Source organism: Dama dama, chromosome 8 (genome assembly GCF_033118175.1).
Source record: "Dama dama isolate Ldn47 chromosome 8, ASM3311817v1, whole genome shotgun sequence".
NCBI classification, from domain to species: domain Eukaryota; kingdom Metazoa; phylum Chordata; class Mammalia; order Artiodactyla; family Cervidae; genus Dama; species Dama dama.
Genome location: NC_083688.1, coordinates 4,255,492 through 4,271,452, shown reverse-complemented (window position 1 = coordinate 4,271,452; position 15,961 = coordinate 4,255,492). Strand labels below are relative to the sequence as shown.

Below are 15,961 nucleotides of genomic sequence, written 5' to 3'. Positions count from 1 at the left end.
ACCATATCCCCATGGAGTCTTAACTCCAATGTGGCTAAGCATAAAAATCAAAACTGACCAGACGTTACATTTAGCAGAGGTAAAATGCCTCAAGCAATATACATATCTAATAAAAACTTCAAGTCCTTTTTTGTAAGTGAAAAAACACCTTCAGGTTTAAGGAAATGGTAGTGCCTAGCTGGGGTGGGGGGAGGGGTGGCGTGTGTGCAAGTACCTCTGTGTGCACATGAAGAATTGTGTTTCAGGGTTTCCCCCCTCGAGTGTATGTGTTCTAAAGAACAGAGTAAGTTGTGTGTGTTTTAAGCAAAAAATCTGTGTAAAGGTGGAATCTAGTTTGCTCTTATATGTGTCAGCTCCTTGTCTGAGATGGGGGTAAAGACATTTTCGGGAAAAAGAAAGGTAGGATGTTTTAAGCAAATAAATACATAAAAATGGAAGTCTTTTTAAAAGGAGACAGAAGATAGAAACGGTGATGAGATGACCCCAACTCCTTGTGAACATGTTTAATGGGACACCAGGATGCCAGGGCACTAGTAATGCCATTGGGACATTAATGGTAACATTCACCTTGTAAGGAATTTGTGGTTGTGGTGACATTTTTATATAGCTGACTTTGGAACGGATGGAGTGGGTGGCTGTGCCTGGGAAAGCTGGTGAGACAGTTAAAAGTGCTCATGGCAACACCAGAGCCTGAGGACTGGGTTATAAAGTGCTTAAGATGGTTTCATAGTAAATCTTCAGAAGGACAGGTACACGCATTCGACTGCATGTCACACTGCTATGAGCCTCAAGGCTATTGCAGTGTTTACTATTTCTCTAAGAGTATATTCAGTAACCAAACCCCCTCTACCCCCGACAAAACACCTACTACTTTAGATACATCGAATTTTCCCCAAACCGACTTTGACAAAGTTCTAACGTTTTTCAGCAGTAACGTACATAGCCTAAGCACGCTGGTACTAACCTAAAAATTCTAAGGGAATTCCCTTTCCAATCCCGAGTTCCTTCTAGAGGACACTCCCTTGCTTATGTGGATTAGGAGACCGCTTCATTGACTAGAAAAGCAACTTCTACAGTTCTTTTTCTGAGGCATTCCTGCGTCCTGTGAGACTTCAAAGGAACGAACGTGAGGTAACTGCACACTGTCCGCTCTCTGGGTTTCTAATCATTTCGTCGTCTTCAAAGAAGAGGGTCGTTCTTGTGCTCAACTCGGGAGCGGGAAAGGCCAACCCCCTCCAAAGGCAGACGGGGCGCCGAAGTGGAAACTCAGAGATGGAACCCGAGGACACCGAAACAGCGCCAGCCCAGACGACAGGAGCCACCCGAGAGGCGCCGGCGGAAGACGCGCTGACATTCAGCTCCGCCCCGGCGTCCCTCGCGCCGGCCCCGCCCGCCTTCTCGCACCCCCGCGTGCCCGACCGGGGGTAGGCGAGTCTCGCGCGCTCCCTCCGCGCCCACGGGCTGTGGGGGGCGCGGCCAACGGCGCGCGGAGGGGCGGAGCGGGGGCGGGGCCGGCGCGGAGGGGCGGAGCGGGGGCAGGGCCGGCGCGAAGGACGCGCGGGGGGGCGGGGCCGGCGTGAGGGATGGGCGCGCGCGAGTGCGCGCGCGCGGGGCCGCGAGCAGGGGGGCGGGGCGGCAGAGCTCGGCGGCTGGGCCTGGAGGACAGCGGTGGCGGAGGCGGTGAGCGGCAGCGGGAGCGGAGCCGAGAAGCCTCGCAGTACGCGGGCGCCAGGAAGTGGGGAGCGCAGAGGTAACACGGGATGGAATGGGCGGGCGGGCGGGCAGCGGGCGCGGGCCCGCTGGACCCCGAAGGCGGGCGGCAGAGACCGCTCGCCCGGGGCGCCGACGCCGCTCCCTGAGAGGAGGGGGCGGGGCGCTCGCGTCCCCGGAGGTGGTGCCTTTTTTTTGGGGGGGGGTGGGGGTCTGACTTCCCCGGCCGCTCCGCCACCTCTTCCCCTACCCTCGCTGCGAACCGAGCCCCTTGCCCTTCAGGTGGAAGCCGCCTCTGGGGCCCTCTGGCGCGCGCGCGCGCGCTCCCGCCCTTGTTTTGTTTGGACCGGGGGGAGGTGAGGGAGCGCTTTCCTGTTCGAGGGCCTTGCCTCGCAGCGCGCCTGCGCCGGCGTCCTCCTGCCCGGCTCTGATTGGCTAAGGGCTCGCGCATGCTCCCGAGGCGCGCGGCGGCCCCCCCGCCCCTCTCCCCCTCCGCCCTCCCCCTCACCCACTCCCTCAGAGGTTTTCGGAGCCGGTTCGAAAGATGCCGGCGGCGGTGACTGGCTGTGGCGGGCCCGCCCCCCCCCACCCCCCCGGGGTCCCCGCCCTCGCCGCCGCTGCCGCCATTACGGAGCTCCCAGCGGTGAGTGCGCGGGGGGCTGGTGCTCGCGGTCCGCCGCCTCCTGCGTGGCGCGCGCGCGGGCGGGCGTGCGCTGCCCTGGTCGCGGCGTCGGCCTTCCGGAGCTGGAGCTCGCGCTGAGCCCGCCGCCCTTTGCCTCGCAGCCTTCATCCCGGCTCCGCTCTCTTCTCTTTCTCCCCCCGCCCCCGCCTTGTGCTCGGCGCTCCCCGCCTTTGTCTCTGCTGGTCTTTCCGCCCGGGTTTTCGGGCCCGGCGCGGAGTCAGCTGTTCGCGCCCCTGAAAAGCCGCTGCTGCTGCTGCTACTGCTGCCGCTGCCACCGCCACCCGGGCCTCAGCTTTCGTTTCCCCCCCTTCCCATGGCTTTCGTGGAGCTTGTGACTCACTGCTCCTTAGACGAGGTCGATTTAGTTAATAAAGTCAAGCCTGTGAGTAGGGGCGTTTGTAAAGAGCTGGAGGCAGAAGGGGTGAAGCGAGAGCCCTACATCAGAGGGTTGGTGTGGTTTTGTCTTTTTTTTTACGAATTGACCGCTGATGTAGGATCGAAACAGGGCTTCCCCTTGTAGCTCAGTTGGTAAAGAATCAGCCTGCAATGCAGGAGACCCGGGTTTGATCCTGGGACGGGAAGATCGCCTGGAGAAGGAAATGGCAACCCACTCCAGTATCCTTGTCTGGAACATCTCATGGACAGTGGAGCCTGACGGGCTGCAGTCCATGGGGTCTCAGAGAGTCGGCCACGACTGAGCGACTAACATGATCGAAACGCCTCTTTGAGGGACCGTCCCCCCGCACAGAGGACGGCCAAGGTGAACTTGACTCCTCTTTCCATGTGTACCTTTTCTTTCTGCGGTTATGCTTCCTGATCTTACGTTAGGTTGAAAAGTGACAGTCTGGTTCGAAGTGCTGGTGGGAATTCCCCTGGGGCTTCACTGTCAAGAGTGAAGTTAGACGTGTCTAGTTTGACTTTGGAAGATTTGTTTAAGCCGGTATAGGCGTGAAGCTGTTAGAAAGTTTTAAAATTTCATTACTCTTTTTAGAAATTTAGCGCAGCAGCGTGTTTCAGAGTAGAAGTGACATTTTTAAAGGGTATTTTTGGCCTTGTCAAATTGGAAGATTGAGGGCGAGAAGTTGGAGGAAGCGTCTTGAACTCTACGTGTATAGATGAAAAACGCTCACTCTTCAGCCAGTTAGATTGTGCTTATCTTAGGAGGAGGTACCCGTAGTGTCCAGAGTATCTGTGTGCGAGATAGATACTAATTAAGTAATACTGATTTATTTGAAATATGAAAGTGGAAAAAAAAAGTTTCTAGCAAATTATAGGTATACTTTTTGTGACATTACTCCATAAGTATGAATATAGTGAAAGACTTTAGATTGGAAACAATTTAGGGTAATCAGTGCAAGGCTCATGACATAATATGTAAGGTATTGCAGACATTTTATGGTAAAATACGAAATAATAGCACTTTCCTTAAAGTGCATGTTTTCAAAGTTACCGGAAAACTGAAATACATGTTGAACTCCTTATTTTTCTAGTGCTTGCTCTTAAGGTAGAGAAAGTAAAACTCTGAAATTATGGACTTTCTACTTTTACAACCTTTTCTTTACTGCCTGTATTTAAACAGCTTAGCGCTTCCCTTGACAAAAGCAAATCTTTGTATTGTTCATCTGACATTAAACTTAAAAGACAAAAACAGATTCATGACCACAGGAAGTCCAGACAAACCACAGGTAAACTGAGATTGGTTTGTCACATATAAGAACCCAGATGAAAAACTTAACGCAAGTTTCGTTTATTCTTTCATTTTAACAAATATTTGTAGAGCACCTATTTAGAGCCTATTATGCTTCCTGGGCAGGAAATATAGGGCAGAGAACCAGCCAGATAAGATCTCTGTCAGGGAACAGGTGTGGCAGTCTAAAAGTCTGATCATTCAGAAGTAGCAGCATCAACAGATTAATGGGTACTTGTTAAGGCAGTTGTAAGTTAACCATCCAGGTAATTTTGTCAGCTCTGTGATGAACCATGAACTGAGGAAATAAGTCATTAACCACCCTATTATAAAGAGAGCCTTAAGTTACATGACCTTTATTAAGGAAATTCAGAGCTGAGGCGTACATTTCTTAATGTTTATAATAAGTTTTAAATTTTTATCTTTTAAGTGTTTTTCACACGTGTTGAACATAGAAATAAGTACTGCCAGGTGTCCTAGTTCATTCAACATTTGCCCCTCAGTATTTTTTTTTTTTTTTATTTTTGGCTGCACAGGATTTTTGTTGCTGGGTGCAGGCTTTCTCATTGTGGTGACTTCTCTTGTTGCGGAGCACTGGTTCTAGGCACGTGGGCTCAGTAGTCGTGGCTTAGTTGCCCTGCAGCATGTGGGATCTTCCAGGACCAGGGATCGAACCAGTGTCCCTTGCATTGCAGGGCAGATTCTTAACCACTGGACCAGCAGGGAAGCCCTCCCCCCAGTATTTATGCTGCACCCACTATATGTTGGGCATGCTTCTAGGTACTGGGAATGCAGTGATGAATTAGTTCTAGCCCTTGTAGTACTTACATTCTGCTGGGAGAGACACATAATAAACAAGCAAATAGACATACATTGAGTTACAAGTGGTGTTAAATGCTGTGAAGAAACCTGAAGAAGGAAAAGGATGGGAGGGCTTTCTGAGGGGGTGACACTGGGCTGAACCTGAGTGAAGTATTTAGGGAAAGAATGTTGCAGTATGAGAACACAGCATGTGTAGAACACTGAGGACCAAAAGGTCTGTGTGTCTGGAGTCCAGAGTAGAGTGATGGGGAGGTATAAGCAGGAGAGTGTCAGGGTATGTTATTTTGGTGGATGCATTCAGGAAGCTTGGCAAACCAACTTATTTTTCAGTTATTCCAACTTGGGCATACTGCTTACCTGACCTGATTTAAACTGATATTCTTGTTCTTGGGTCAGTGATGTCGGGTGTCTATGGATCATGTACTTGTTGCCCCGGTTTTAGTCAGTTTTATCATTTTAGCATTGAGAATAACTTATTTGCACCCCCACTCCCTTTCTAAAACTTGTTTTAATTTTGAGCAATTAGTAAAGATAGAGTTGACTGGAAAGGTTTTGACATTTTTTTAGTGTTTTATTTACAGGGAGAATATATATTCTTTTAAAAGATGCTCTATGAAAAGAGACTGCTGAAGGTTTTGTTAATTTCACAGTATCATTTTTCAGCCTAGCTAATATTATCATGGGTTAAGAAAGATGAATTAGCAGTATCACTTTACCAAGAATAACCTGATCATGAAATTGTGCTTCTGAATGGTATTTAAATGTAAAAGTATCATCAGATTTGTGTTTTTTTAATCAAGGAACGTATATTACTGTAAGTGCTAGTTGGATAAGTAAGCAAGTTTTATGTATTGACATATTTCCAAGGTAGACTTTTAGCTTTCACAAACCTTAGGTAGTGTCCTTAGGCCCACAGATTAGAAAACAAGAATTTTTTTGCAAGTATATTTATTTTTTATTAAATTTATTTATTTTTAATTAAAGGATAATTGCAATATTGTGTTGGTTTCTGCCGTACATCAACATGGATCAGCCATAGGTATGCATATGTTCCCTCCTTCTTGAGCCTCCCTGCCACCTCCCACCCCATCCCACTCATCTAGGTTGTCACAATGCCCCCAAAAAACAACTTTTTATTTCTGTGTTTTATAGTTTTGGACATAAATTTCTATGTGAGCATTTTAAGTAGTCTTTGTAACAGTTAATAACTATTACCTGACAAATTGAAAGCTCTTAAATTCCTAGACAAGTTCAGAGCTTAAAGCAGAAGTTGAATGACTAGTCTCTTCTTGCCCAGTTCTTCATTAATGTTCATTAGCACAAAGATCTAAACACCTAACTGATCATTTTCTTTTAGAGAAATTTTTATTATAAAGTGTCCTTGATTCTCAGATGAGATGGGAGCAGAGGGTATTAAGCGATTAGGTAAATTTGAGTGATCTTACATAGATTTTATTTTTCAGTATTTAATTTTGTTCTTTTGTATTAATTTTGCTTAACATTAAAAGTAATGACAAGGTCTTAGAAGCATGCTTAATCTCCTAGGTGATGGTCTGAATTTGCTTTTCTGAGTCTGGAGGCTTTTAGACTGTCATGTGCTTCAGCAGTATTTTTGTCCTTGTATAACTTCTCTGATGGAGATGGAGTTAAGTTTGCAGTTAAGTTTCCTGACCCCTTTGACATTAACATTTCTCTCTTTAGTAAAATGATCTTTGAGTAAACATAGATGAAACTTTTCTGGGTCTTTTTAGTCTATTCTAAGCTCCTGATGGTAGGAGAGAGGACGGGGTTAGGTTCTTCATGAGCTTTCTGGTCCTTGCTGCCTTTGTTCATGTGGAAGGTGCAACAGCTGCTGTGGCCTGTGCGTTTGTCTTAGTCGCTGCTTTACACAGTCTGTATTTTGATAGTAATTTTTATCTTTCTGAATGATAACTGACCAAGTCATCTGTCATTTAACTATAAGTTTTATAGTGAATTTTTTTCCCCTTTGGATGTATATTAAATTTAGACGTTTTAGTTTAGTTTTGTTTCTGTAATCTTCACACCAGGTCTTTTCTGTGCTTTAGGTTGATGCTTCACACTGAAACCATTAGGAAAAATCCTTGTGGTTAACAGCAGAGGCTTCAGAGTGTAACCTGTACTCGGGCCTAGAAATTATTTTAAATGGCGACTGATACGTCTCAAGGTGAACTCGTCCATCCTAAGGCACTCCCACTTATAGTAGGAGCTCAGCTGATCCACGCGGACAAGTTAGGTGAGGTAGGGGCTGACACATTCTTGAAGCTCACTCTTGGATCAGTCCCTGACTTCCAGGCCCTGCTGGGTCCTTCTTGGTACCTGTTCCTTCCTCTACTTTGGGGAGTCTGGGTTATGAATCTAAAAAAATCAAGTAGATACAAAGTTCTTTTCATCTTCCCTTACCCCTCAAACTCCTGAGAAAACCTCCAAGCTTCTAAATTTATTTCAAATCAAGTATAATTATTTCCATTTGAAATTCTAGCTAAAATAAAACATTTTGAAAAGTACTTCTTAAGAACCATATTTTCATTTCAAAAAAACTTGTTAAAAAGTAATTTGCATCAGATCCTGGAGTCGACTTGAAGAATTCTCCTACATCTTCTGACACCTAGTTAGCCCCCCTTGAGAAAGAGAGGAAAGATAATTGTTTTTGCATGTGTGATTATGGCCATTTCTTTTCTTAGAAGGTAGAAGATAACACCATGCCGATTCGTCGAGCTGTGAATTCTACCCGGGAAACTCCTCCCAAGAGCAAGCTCGCTGAAGGAGTAGAAGAAAAGCCAGGTAAAGTAAAGCTATGGACAGGTTAAAAAGGCCAGCGTTTCTGCTCCAGGTTAGAGTGTCCCATAAATACCCTTGGGGAGCATTTAGAGAGAGAAGTGGTACTAGTTGGTATGTCATTTCCGGACCCTCTGGGCAAAGAAAGAATTTCACCTTGTCTCTAAAGACTTCTAGAAGGTGAAAATTTCGTGTTCTTGGAATTAAAAATGGAAAGATTGTTGGAGAGAACAGAAATGGTCAAAAAACGTAGCTTCTGGGCATACAATGTCATGGGGAGGAAGACTGGGAGAATGAAGGACTAGGGCCTTCAAGATGGACAGGGGATGGCTCAACCGGAAGTCATGAGGAGGCCGTAAGGGAGCAAATGGGTGATTAAAGTGTTGGTTTGTAACTTTGGTGTTGGTGGAGAGAAGGTTGGCCAGATAGAGATGGGAACATAATAAATCGAGAAAAAGGTAGAACTATCAATCTGGAGTATTTGTGCTCCTTTATTGTATATCTAACCACTTCTTCAAGTGTAACTGCATTTCTTGTTCTTTTCGTGACCTTCTTCTCTCTCTTTGCCAGGGATGAGCACTTGGTGCTGTCCCTGTTATAACCATTAGAACTGAATATTTGCTGACCAGCATATATTATGAATAAAATAAACCGTGCACCCTTATTGCCTTTATCATTGGTGCACCAGAGATCTACTCTTTTCTAGCTAAGCCTGAGTTTTCTCTCAGAATCCTCAGATGAATACTATAAACATCTTGGGTACTCTGGCCTAAGGCAGTGAGGAGACAAGGGAATTAGCATATTAAAAAAAAATAGTTGCTGGTGAGTTGGAGGGAAGGTTATTTTGTCCAGCACTGGGATAAACCACTTGATGGCCTACCTTAATCCACATTTAACAGCCAGCTGAAGTCACTGATAACATGAGTTTTCAGAATACACCAGTGTTCAGATGTAAGAGGTATTAAGAAAGTCAACCAGGAATTTATAAAGGACCAATAATAGACTCCCAAGTTCTGTTTATTTGTCTTATCTCTGTCCTTTTATATAGTATTTTGTATATGAAAATGACTGGACTTCACTCATGTTTTAAATTTTATAAATCTGAAAAGATAGAATAGTTTAATGAGTTGGAAATAATGTCTTATATGTAATACATACACATTATCAGCTGAGCAACTGAACTTTTATTAAACCGTAAACTTTTAGGAGAAAATAAAGTGAAATTTAATTTGTAACCCTGTTGTTACAGTGTGTCCGACTCTTTGTGACTCCATGGACTATAGCCTGCCATACTCCTCTATCTGTGGAGTTTTCCAGGCAAGAATACTGGTGTGCGTTGCCATGCCCATCTCCAGGGGATCATCCCCACCTAGGGGTCGAACCCAGGTCTCCTGCATTGCATTTACCGTTTGATAGATCTCAATAAACATTCTTAGCTTTTCAATTTTTTGAAGTAAGGCAACGTAAAAATAAGTAAACGTGACTAAGTTGTTACACAGCCAGTTCGGTTGAACAGTTAGGTCAAATAGTTGAGACAAAGGGCAGTAAAAGATGCATCAAGATTTAAAAAAAAATATTTTGTAGTTATCTGTATCACCAGATATAGTGATATGTTATAGTGAAGTTCTAGCCTTAATATTTGCTAAACAGCTATAGAAGCAGCAGAAGAGGCCAAAGGAGAATGGGAATCATAGTATACAAGTGCTGGCCTACAGGTTTTCCCTAAACCATTTTATACAATGTTTCTGACAACTCTGAGGTAAGAGTACTCAGAAGTGTCAAAGAACTTGCCCCAAGATAATGAACTAGAACATTAGAAACTCTGAAATTGAATCCAGATATATCTGATCCTAGAGCCTTGATTTTGGTTGAACGTATGTAGGAGAATTTTTTACTTATCTGCATGTCTGGTTGAAGAGCATAATCCAGGATGATTTACAAATTACAATTGACTGTCCTGAAATTTGGGCTTCACTGGTGGCTTAGAGAATCCACCTGCCAATGCAGGAGACTTGGGTTCGCTTCCTGGGTCGGGAAGACCCGCTAGAGAAGGAAATATTTATGTGAGGGCTCCAAAGAAGTCTTCATTATGCCAGTAATAAGTGCACATAATTTAAATGACCAATCTCTTCAAACATATCTTTTTTCTTTTTGCCTGATTTTGGCCCCTGACATTCTTCATAGTCTCTGCTTAATCATTTCCTGGGATTCTGTGTTTCGAAGTAGCTGCTCAGAGACCTCCTGAGAAAAGACTTGACAGGCAACTGCAGGCCTGAGTATTCCCCCACTCATATTTCTACCCTTGCCCAAATCATTTGACTTGAAAATTTCATTTTAATTTTTTACTATTTATTCCCTTACTAATACTTGTTAAACTATAAAATGGCTAATTTCTTAATTATGAGTCTTATCCTTAATATTATGGAGTAGAACAAGAGATTCGATTTGGGGTAAAAGGAGTTTCACTTGCTATGTAATTTCCTGATTCTTTTCCTTTTCTCACATAATGGTTTGGATCGGCAACCCATTATATAGACAATTTGAGTGATAGGAAGGAAAAAAACTGTACTTGTAGTCATTTACTCATTTTAGAATACAACTGTTAATTGGAACATTTGACTTAACCTGTTTAAAGAGATGAACTTTTATCCTTTTATTGACCCGGGCTCTAATGTATTTACTTGATGCAATTCTACTCACCTGTTTTACTGGTTTATTTTAAGAACCAGATGTAAGTTCAGAGGAATCTATCTCTACTGTAGAGGAACAAGAGAATGAAACTCCACCTGCTACATCTAGTGAGACAGAGCAGCCAAAGGGACAACCTGAGAATGAAGAGAAGGAAGAAAAGAAGCCTTCTGAGGAAACCAAAAAGGAGTAAGGATTTAAGCCTTCTTGCTTTTTATAATTGAAGACTATATAAAAGGAGTATAGATCAGATTTTTTTTTTTTTTTTTTTAAGTGGTATAATGTTAATTTATGCTGGATACATGATATTTAGATTTACTTTTTGGGGAATTATCTTTTGAAATAGGCTTATGATGTAGTTGTATGGCCTATTAGAATTTGTAGTGGTTAGAACAATGGTTTCACTAATGTACAATTCATTCTTTTCGGCTTCAGAACGTGTTTTTCAGTAAGAAATGAAACGTGACTTTAAAAGTCTGACCTGGGAGATACTTCATCATTTTATTCCTCCCTCTATGCCAGGCGTGAGTTATTTTTACATGTTTATGTTAGAAAGTGTTAATCTATACCAGGACATTGCTAGAGTGACCTAAAACTGTATATATTTGAAGAAGTATTCAGTTGGAGGGTGACTTGGAGAATGTGAAAGCAGAATTTGCTCTCAATAATCTGTACAGTGTAATGGTGATTCTTTTTTAATTAAAATTACTTTTTGCAGGACGGCTGGTAGCATTTCATTCATAATTGGTGAGAACAGTTAGGAATTACTTTTAAAATAAAAGGATGATTTAGAAATAACTATACCTTCCAGGTGGAATTCTAATCCTTCATCCCAGTATCATAGGTATTTGTAAGGTTTGTGGAATTTTTAGCAGCTACCCTGTATTTTAGATGCATGGGATGTTTTTATTATTACTTAGAATAAAATTTGTATAATGCTTTATGATTCACAAAACTTTTTATAAACATAATCTCATAATTTCTTGAAGCACCTTGTGAAGTACTTGGTAACATGTTTCTGTTTTAAGCTGAGGAGACTGCGGCTCAGGTCACTTGCTAAGTAAATGTTAGAGCTAAGAGTCAAACCCAGGTTTTCTGACTTCAGAGCTTGAGTTCTTTGCACTGTACTGAATTGCATCTGTTGTAGTTGTTACTGGAATACATTTTAAAATTCTCATTTCTTTTATGTACTGGCCCTTCATACTTGTTCTAATTTATATAACTTCTCTTTCCTGTGTGCACCCGAGAGAACACATCTTTTTGGTTCATTTATAGTACCCAATTTTTAAAAAATGTTTTATTTTGTAAAATGCTTACTTTACATATCACTTCAATATGGAAATGAATTAAAACATTGATTTTTATTTCTCTCCAGTCTTTTCTTCTTTCTGACTTTATACTTCTTTCTGAAGAGTTTATCTTGCATAATAACAATTCTTTGTTTTAAAGTGAGAAAGATCAGTCTAAAGAAAAGGAGAAGAAAGTGAAAAAAACAATACCTTCCTGGGCTACCCTTTCTGCCAGCCAGCTAGCCAGGGCCCAGAAACAAACACCGATGGCTTCCTCCCCACGTCCCAAGATGGATGCAATCCTAACTGAGGCCATTAAGGCAAGTTTTTATTTCAAGCAGTTCATCATAGATTTATTCTGTTTGTCTCTTGCATATTTGAAAATGGAATACTCCTGTGCAGACATCAGAAATCTTGCTCTGCTTCCTAAAAGAGATCTAAATAGAAGAGAGCCATTGCAAAGTTCATGTTTTTATAATAGTACATTTGGAGAGCGCTGTTAATTTTTTTAATAACTCCGATTTGCTATAGCAAGTATTTTTAGCTTTTAGTTTTTTTTTTTTAAACTGAGTTTCTTTTTTTTTTTTTTTTTTCTGAGTTTCTTTTAAGTGTAGTTTTTATTTGACAGTTAAGCATGTTAATTCAATCAACACACCATTATGGACTAGTTTCTCTGTATCAGGTAATCCCACTAGTGATATAGCATAGTATAAGACAAACAGAGTTTTTGCCTTTATGAAATCTGTTTATGACTCAGGGTAACATCGAGAAAATTTTTATTTTAAAAATGTATACTTATCTTTACAGTTTCCCTAGTGGCTCAGTGCTAAAGAATCCACCTGCAGTGCAGGAGAGGGGGGTTCGATCCCTAGGTCAGGAAGATAACCTGGAGAAGGAAATGGAAACCCAATCCAGTATTCTTGCCTGGGAAATCCCATGCAAAGGAGCCTGGCGGGCTACAAGTCCAAGGGGTTGCAAAAGAATTGGCCACAACTGAGCGAATAAACAGCAGCAGCATCCTTAGTAGTTGGTTATCTTTCACACCTGAAAACTTATAGAAACTTTTAGAAAACGTATAGGAAAAACTTACAGGAAACTTTCAGAAACCTCAGTACTTTGTTTCATCACCTAGTCATTCCAGAATACTTGGAAAAACTATCCTCCTCCCATAGCTTTATAACTTTACTATAATTCATTGACTTTCATTAGCTTGTGTGATCATCAGATACTGTTTTCCTGTTTTAAGGGAATCGTCTCATCTGACCTTGCCTTTTTGTGCGTAAATTTTTCTGGCTAATTTTGCTGTGTTGATTTTATGTGATCACATGACAGAGTAGTTAAAATAGAAGCCATAGATCCTGATTTCCTTTTGCTAGGATCTGAGTCAGAACTGGGGAGAGAAGGCTTTAGGTAAACTTAACAAAAAGTGACCTAGGTAGGAAAGCGGAGCCTCCTGGTCATGCTTAGAATTCGAGAAGCCAGCAGTGACACAGAAACTGGGAAAAAGCTCACCTTCCAGCCTCTCCCTGTGGTCCTTCAAGGTTACTCTCAGCTCATTAAGAGAACTTCCTTGGGTTAGATAGCTTGACTGTAGTGAGAAGTCTGGTTTTTGTGTAGCCTTTTTTTAAGGATTTCACTTTGTGATTGGGTTTCCCTGGTAGCTCAACTGGTAAAGAATCTGCCTCCAATGCAGGAGACCCCAGTTTGATTCCTGGGTCAGAAAGATCCTCTGGAGAAGGGATAGGCTGCCCACTGCAGTGTTCTTGGGCTTCCCTGGTGGCGCAGAAGGTAAAGAATCAGCCTGCAATTTGGGAGACCTGGGTTCAATCCCTGGTTGGGAAGATCCCCTGGAGGGAGGGCATGGCAACCCACTCCAGTATTCTTGCCTGGAGAATCCCCCCAGGAGAATCCCTCCGAGGGGATAAGCGGAGGAGGCTAGCAGTCCATAGGGTGGCAAAGAGACATGACTGAACGACTTTTAGTCACTGAGGAAACTGAGCTGTGATTGCTCAGCCCAGGTTTGAAACAGGATTATAGTAAAGGTGAAGAAGAGGCTGAATGTTTAAATAATAAAACATTTAAACAGTGTATGCAGTTCTAAAAAACAGTTTAAATATGTTTATGCGTATTTACTTATACATATTTAAATTTAAATATATATATATATTTATACAAATGAATATATACGTTGGGTTGACCAAAATGTTCATCTGTGTTTCTCTGTAAGATCTTATCCAATAGGTCATGTGTATTCCATGCAGTGTAACAAATTATAATTTCAGATCACTGATATCCTTTTCTGAATTAAATCATCTCTCAAATAGATGGTATCTATTTTCATCTTATTGTCAGTTTGGTGGAGCAGGGGATTATTGTAGCCTTAATGTTCTTTTCTGCTTGATATTCTTTACTCTGTGTTCTCTTGTAAGATCAGCAGTAAACTTAAATCGGTTGTAATAGGTTGGAGACATTTGCTTGAAGTAGATGATCCTTATTAACGCAGTCCATATTAACCTGTTCTGTATTGCAAAGTCTTTTCTGGTCCATCTGTCTGTGACATTTTTCTTTACTGTCAGTATATAAGCTTTCACCCAAGTCTTTATCCAATAACAATTAGTAAATCCTATGGTCACTTTATAGGTAACAGCTACACAAAATTGGTGGACAACAGATACTGCGTGGGTATTTCAAAATGTAAAGCATTTGAAAAAAAATTGCTACCTTTGTGGCCTAATGACGTGTTTGAATCTTCCATGGACATTAGTCAGATGAGGTATAGAGAAATAGGATGGGAAAGGAAGAGGGCACTTGAAATAGCAGTTGAATGCTCTCATTGTTGTCCAAAACTCCCCTTAAAGCTTTGCATTTGTAAACTCAGTTTTATGCCATTTATTCAGATTGTCTTTGCTTATATTATCTGCTAGCATCCCACAAAGCCTGCAGAGAAATATTGGTTTTGGTGAGCCAAAGGTAATTCTGTAAAGTGGGCCAAATCTATGAACCTACAAGCTATAGGATGTCCTGGTTTCCTTACTTTAATGCTAAAGATGTCTTCTAGGTACAGAATAGAATGGGAAGAGCTTCTTCATTAACACAGAACGTTGTTCACATGTTGTATCTTCTCTTTGGCTGTTTTGAACAATTTAAAATTGTTGCAGAAATATTGCTAATTCTGTATTTCTCCACAGTCATGATGAACTGAAGTTACCAGAAATATTATTCATTCTTTCCTGACATTTTTATCATCCATTATCGAGTTCACTTCCAAAATAATTTATTTTGAAAACATAGGTGTCAGAAAACACATGAAAAACAGCTATTTTAAATTAATGTGTATGGTTTAATAATCTGTTTCCTAGGCATGCTTCCAGAAGAGTGGTGCATCCGTGGTTGCTATTCGAAAATATATCATCCATAAGTACCCTTCTTTGGAGCTGGAGAGAAGGGGCTACCTCCTTAAACAGGCACTGAAAAGAGAATTAAATAGAGGTGTTATCAAACAGGTATTAAATGGTTATTTGTAATAAGCATATATTAGCTATAAATCCTATATATAGTAACATTTACGCTTTTTGTGCATTGTGAGTTAGTTAAAATAAGTTGACATGATGAGGGGCTAATGCTTAACCTGGTTTTACAAAATCACTGGTGCCAATTAGTTTAATAAGTATTCTAAAGAATGGAAGCAATATGATAGTGTAAATTTTTTCTAGCTGCCTGTACAATTTCTTTTTTAAGTATTTATTTGTTTGGCTGTACTTCATCTTAGTTGTGACATGCAGGATCTTTAGTTGAGGCATGTGGGATCCAGTTCTTTGACCAGGAATTAAGCCTGGATCCCCTGCATTGGGAGCACAGAGTCTCAGCCACCAGACCACAAGGGAAAGCCCCTGCCTGTACATTTAATTGGATTTCCTTTGGGGGTGGCTTGTGCTTAGGATTATGTAGTGGTACAGGTGAGAAGTGGGGTTGAGATATCCTGTTGTTGCAGCACCAAAAAAGATCATTGTTCTTGTCTTAGGTTTGTTAGTTTTAAAACCTAACTTCTGTGACTAGACTGGTGATCATAAATTAGCTTTGTAAATAGGTTTACCTTAACTTACTAGTACCTAAATCTGTTAAAGCTTTTGGAAGCGTCGGATAAACCTGAGTAAATTGAGAATAATACTTAAACCAATATTGATTTCAGACATAAATCCATATTACTTTGCATAGTATATCAAAGCATTACTTAGAGCTGAGGATACTTTGTATATCATAACGAATATAGCCAGTATTTTATAATAA

General features: G+C 41.6%; 1 protein-coding gene across 5 annotated transcripts in view; it reads left to right on the top strand.

Annotated features, from left to right (window-relative positions):
* The first annotated feature begins 1,615 nt into the window (after positions 1 to 1,615).
* The window catches only part of HP1BP3 (heterochromatin protein 1 binding protein 3), a 36,880-nt gene continuing 22,534 nt past the window's right edge, over positions 1,616 to 15,961 (top strand). Inside the window, exons 1-7 of one of the 5 annotated variants that reach the window (XM_061148090.1) lie at positions 1,631 to 1,750; positions 5,886 to 5,940; positions 6,968 to 7,160; positions 7,604 to 7,703; positions 10,421 to 10,574; positions 11,835 to 11,994; positions 15,034 to 15,177. In XM_061148090.1, coding sequence (XP_061004073.1) covers positions 7,065 to 7,160; positions 7,604 to 7,703; positions 10,421 to 10,574; positions 11,835 to 11,994; positions 15,034 to 15,177 — 654 coding nt within the window. In that variant the 5' untranslated portion in view covers positions 1,631 to 1,750; positions 5,886 to 5,940; positions 6,968 to 7,064. Of the gene's footprint in view, positions 1,751 to 5,885; positions 5,941 to 6,967; positions 7,161 to 7,603; positions 7,704 to 10,420; positions 10,575 to 11,834; positions 11,995 to 15,033; positions 15,178 to 15,961 lie in introns of all 5 variants that reach the window. The other 4 variants (XM_061148088.1, XM_061148086.1, XM_061148087.1 and 1 more) reach the window with 4 other exon arrangements.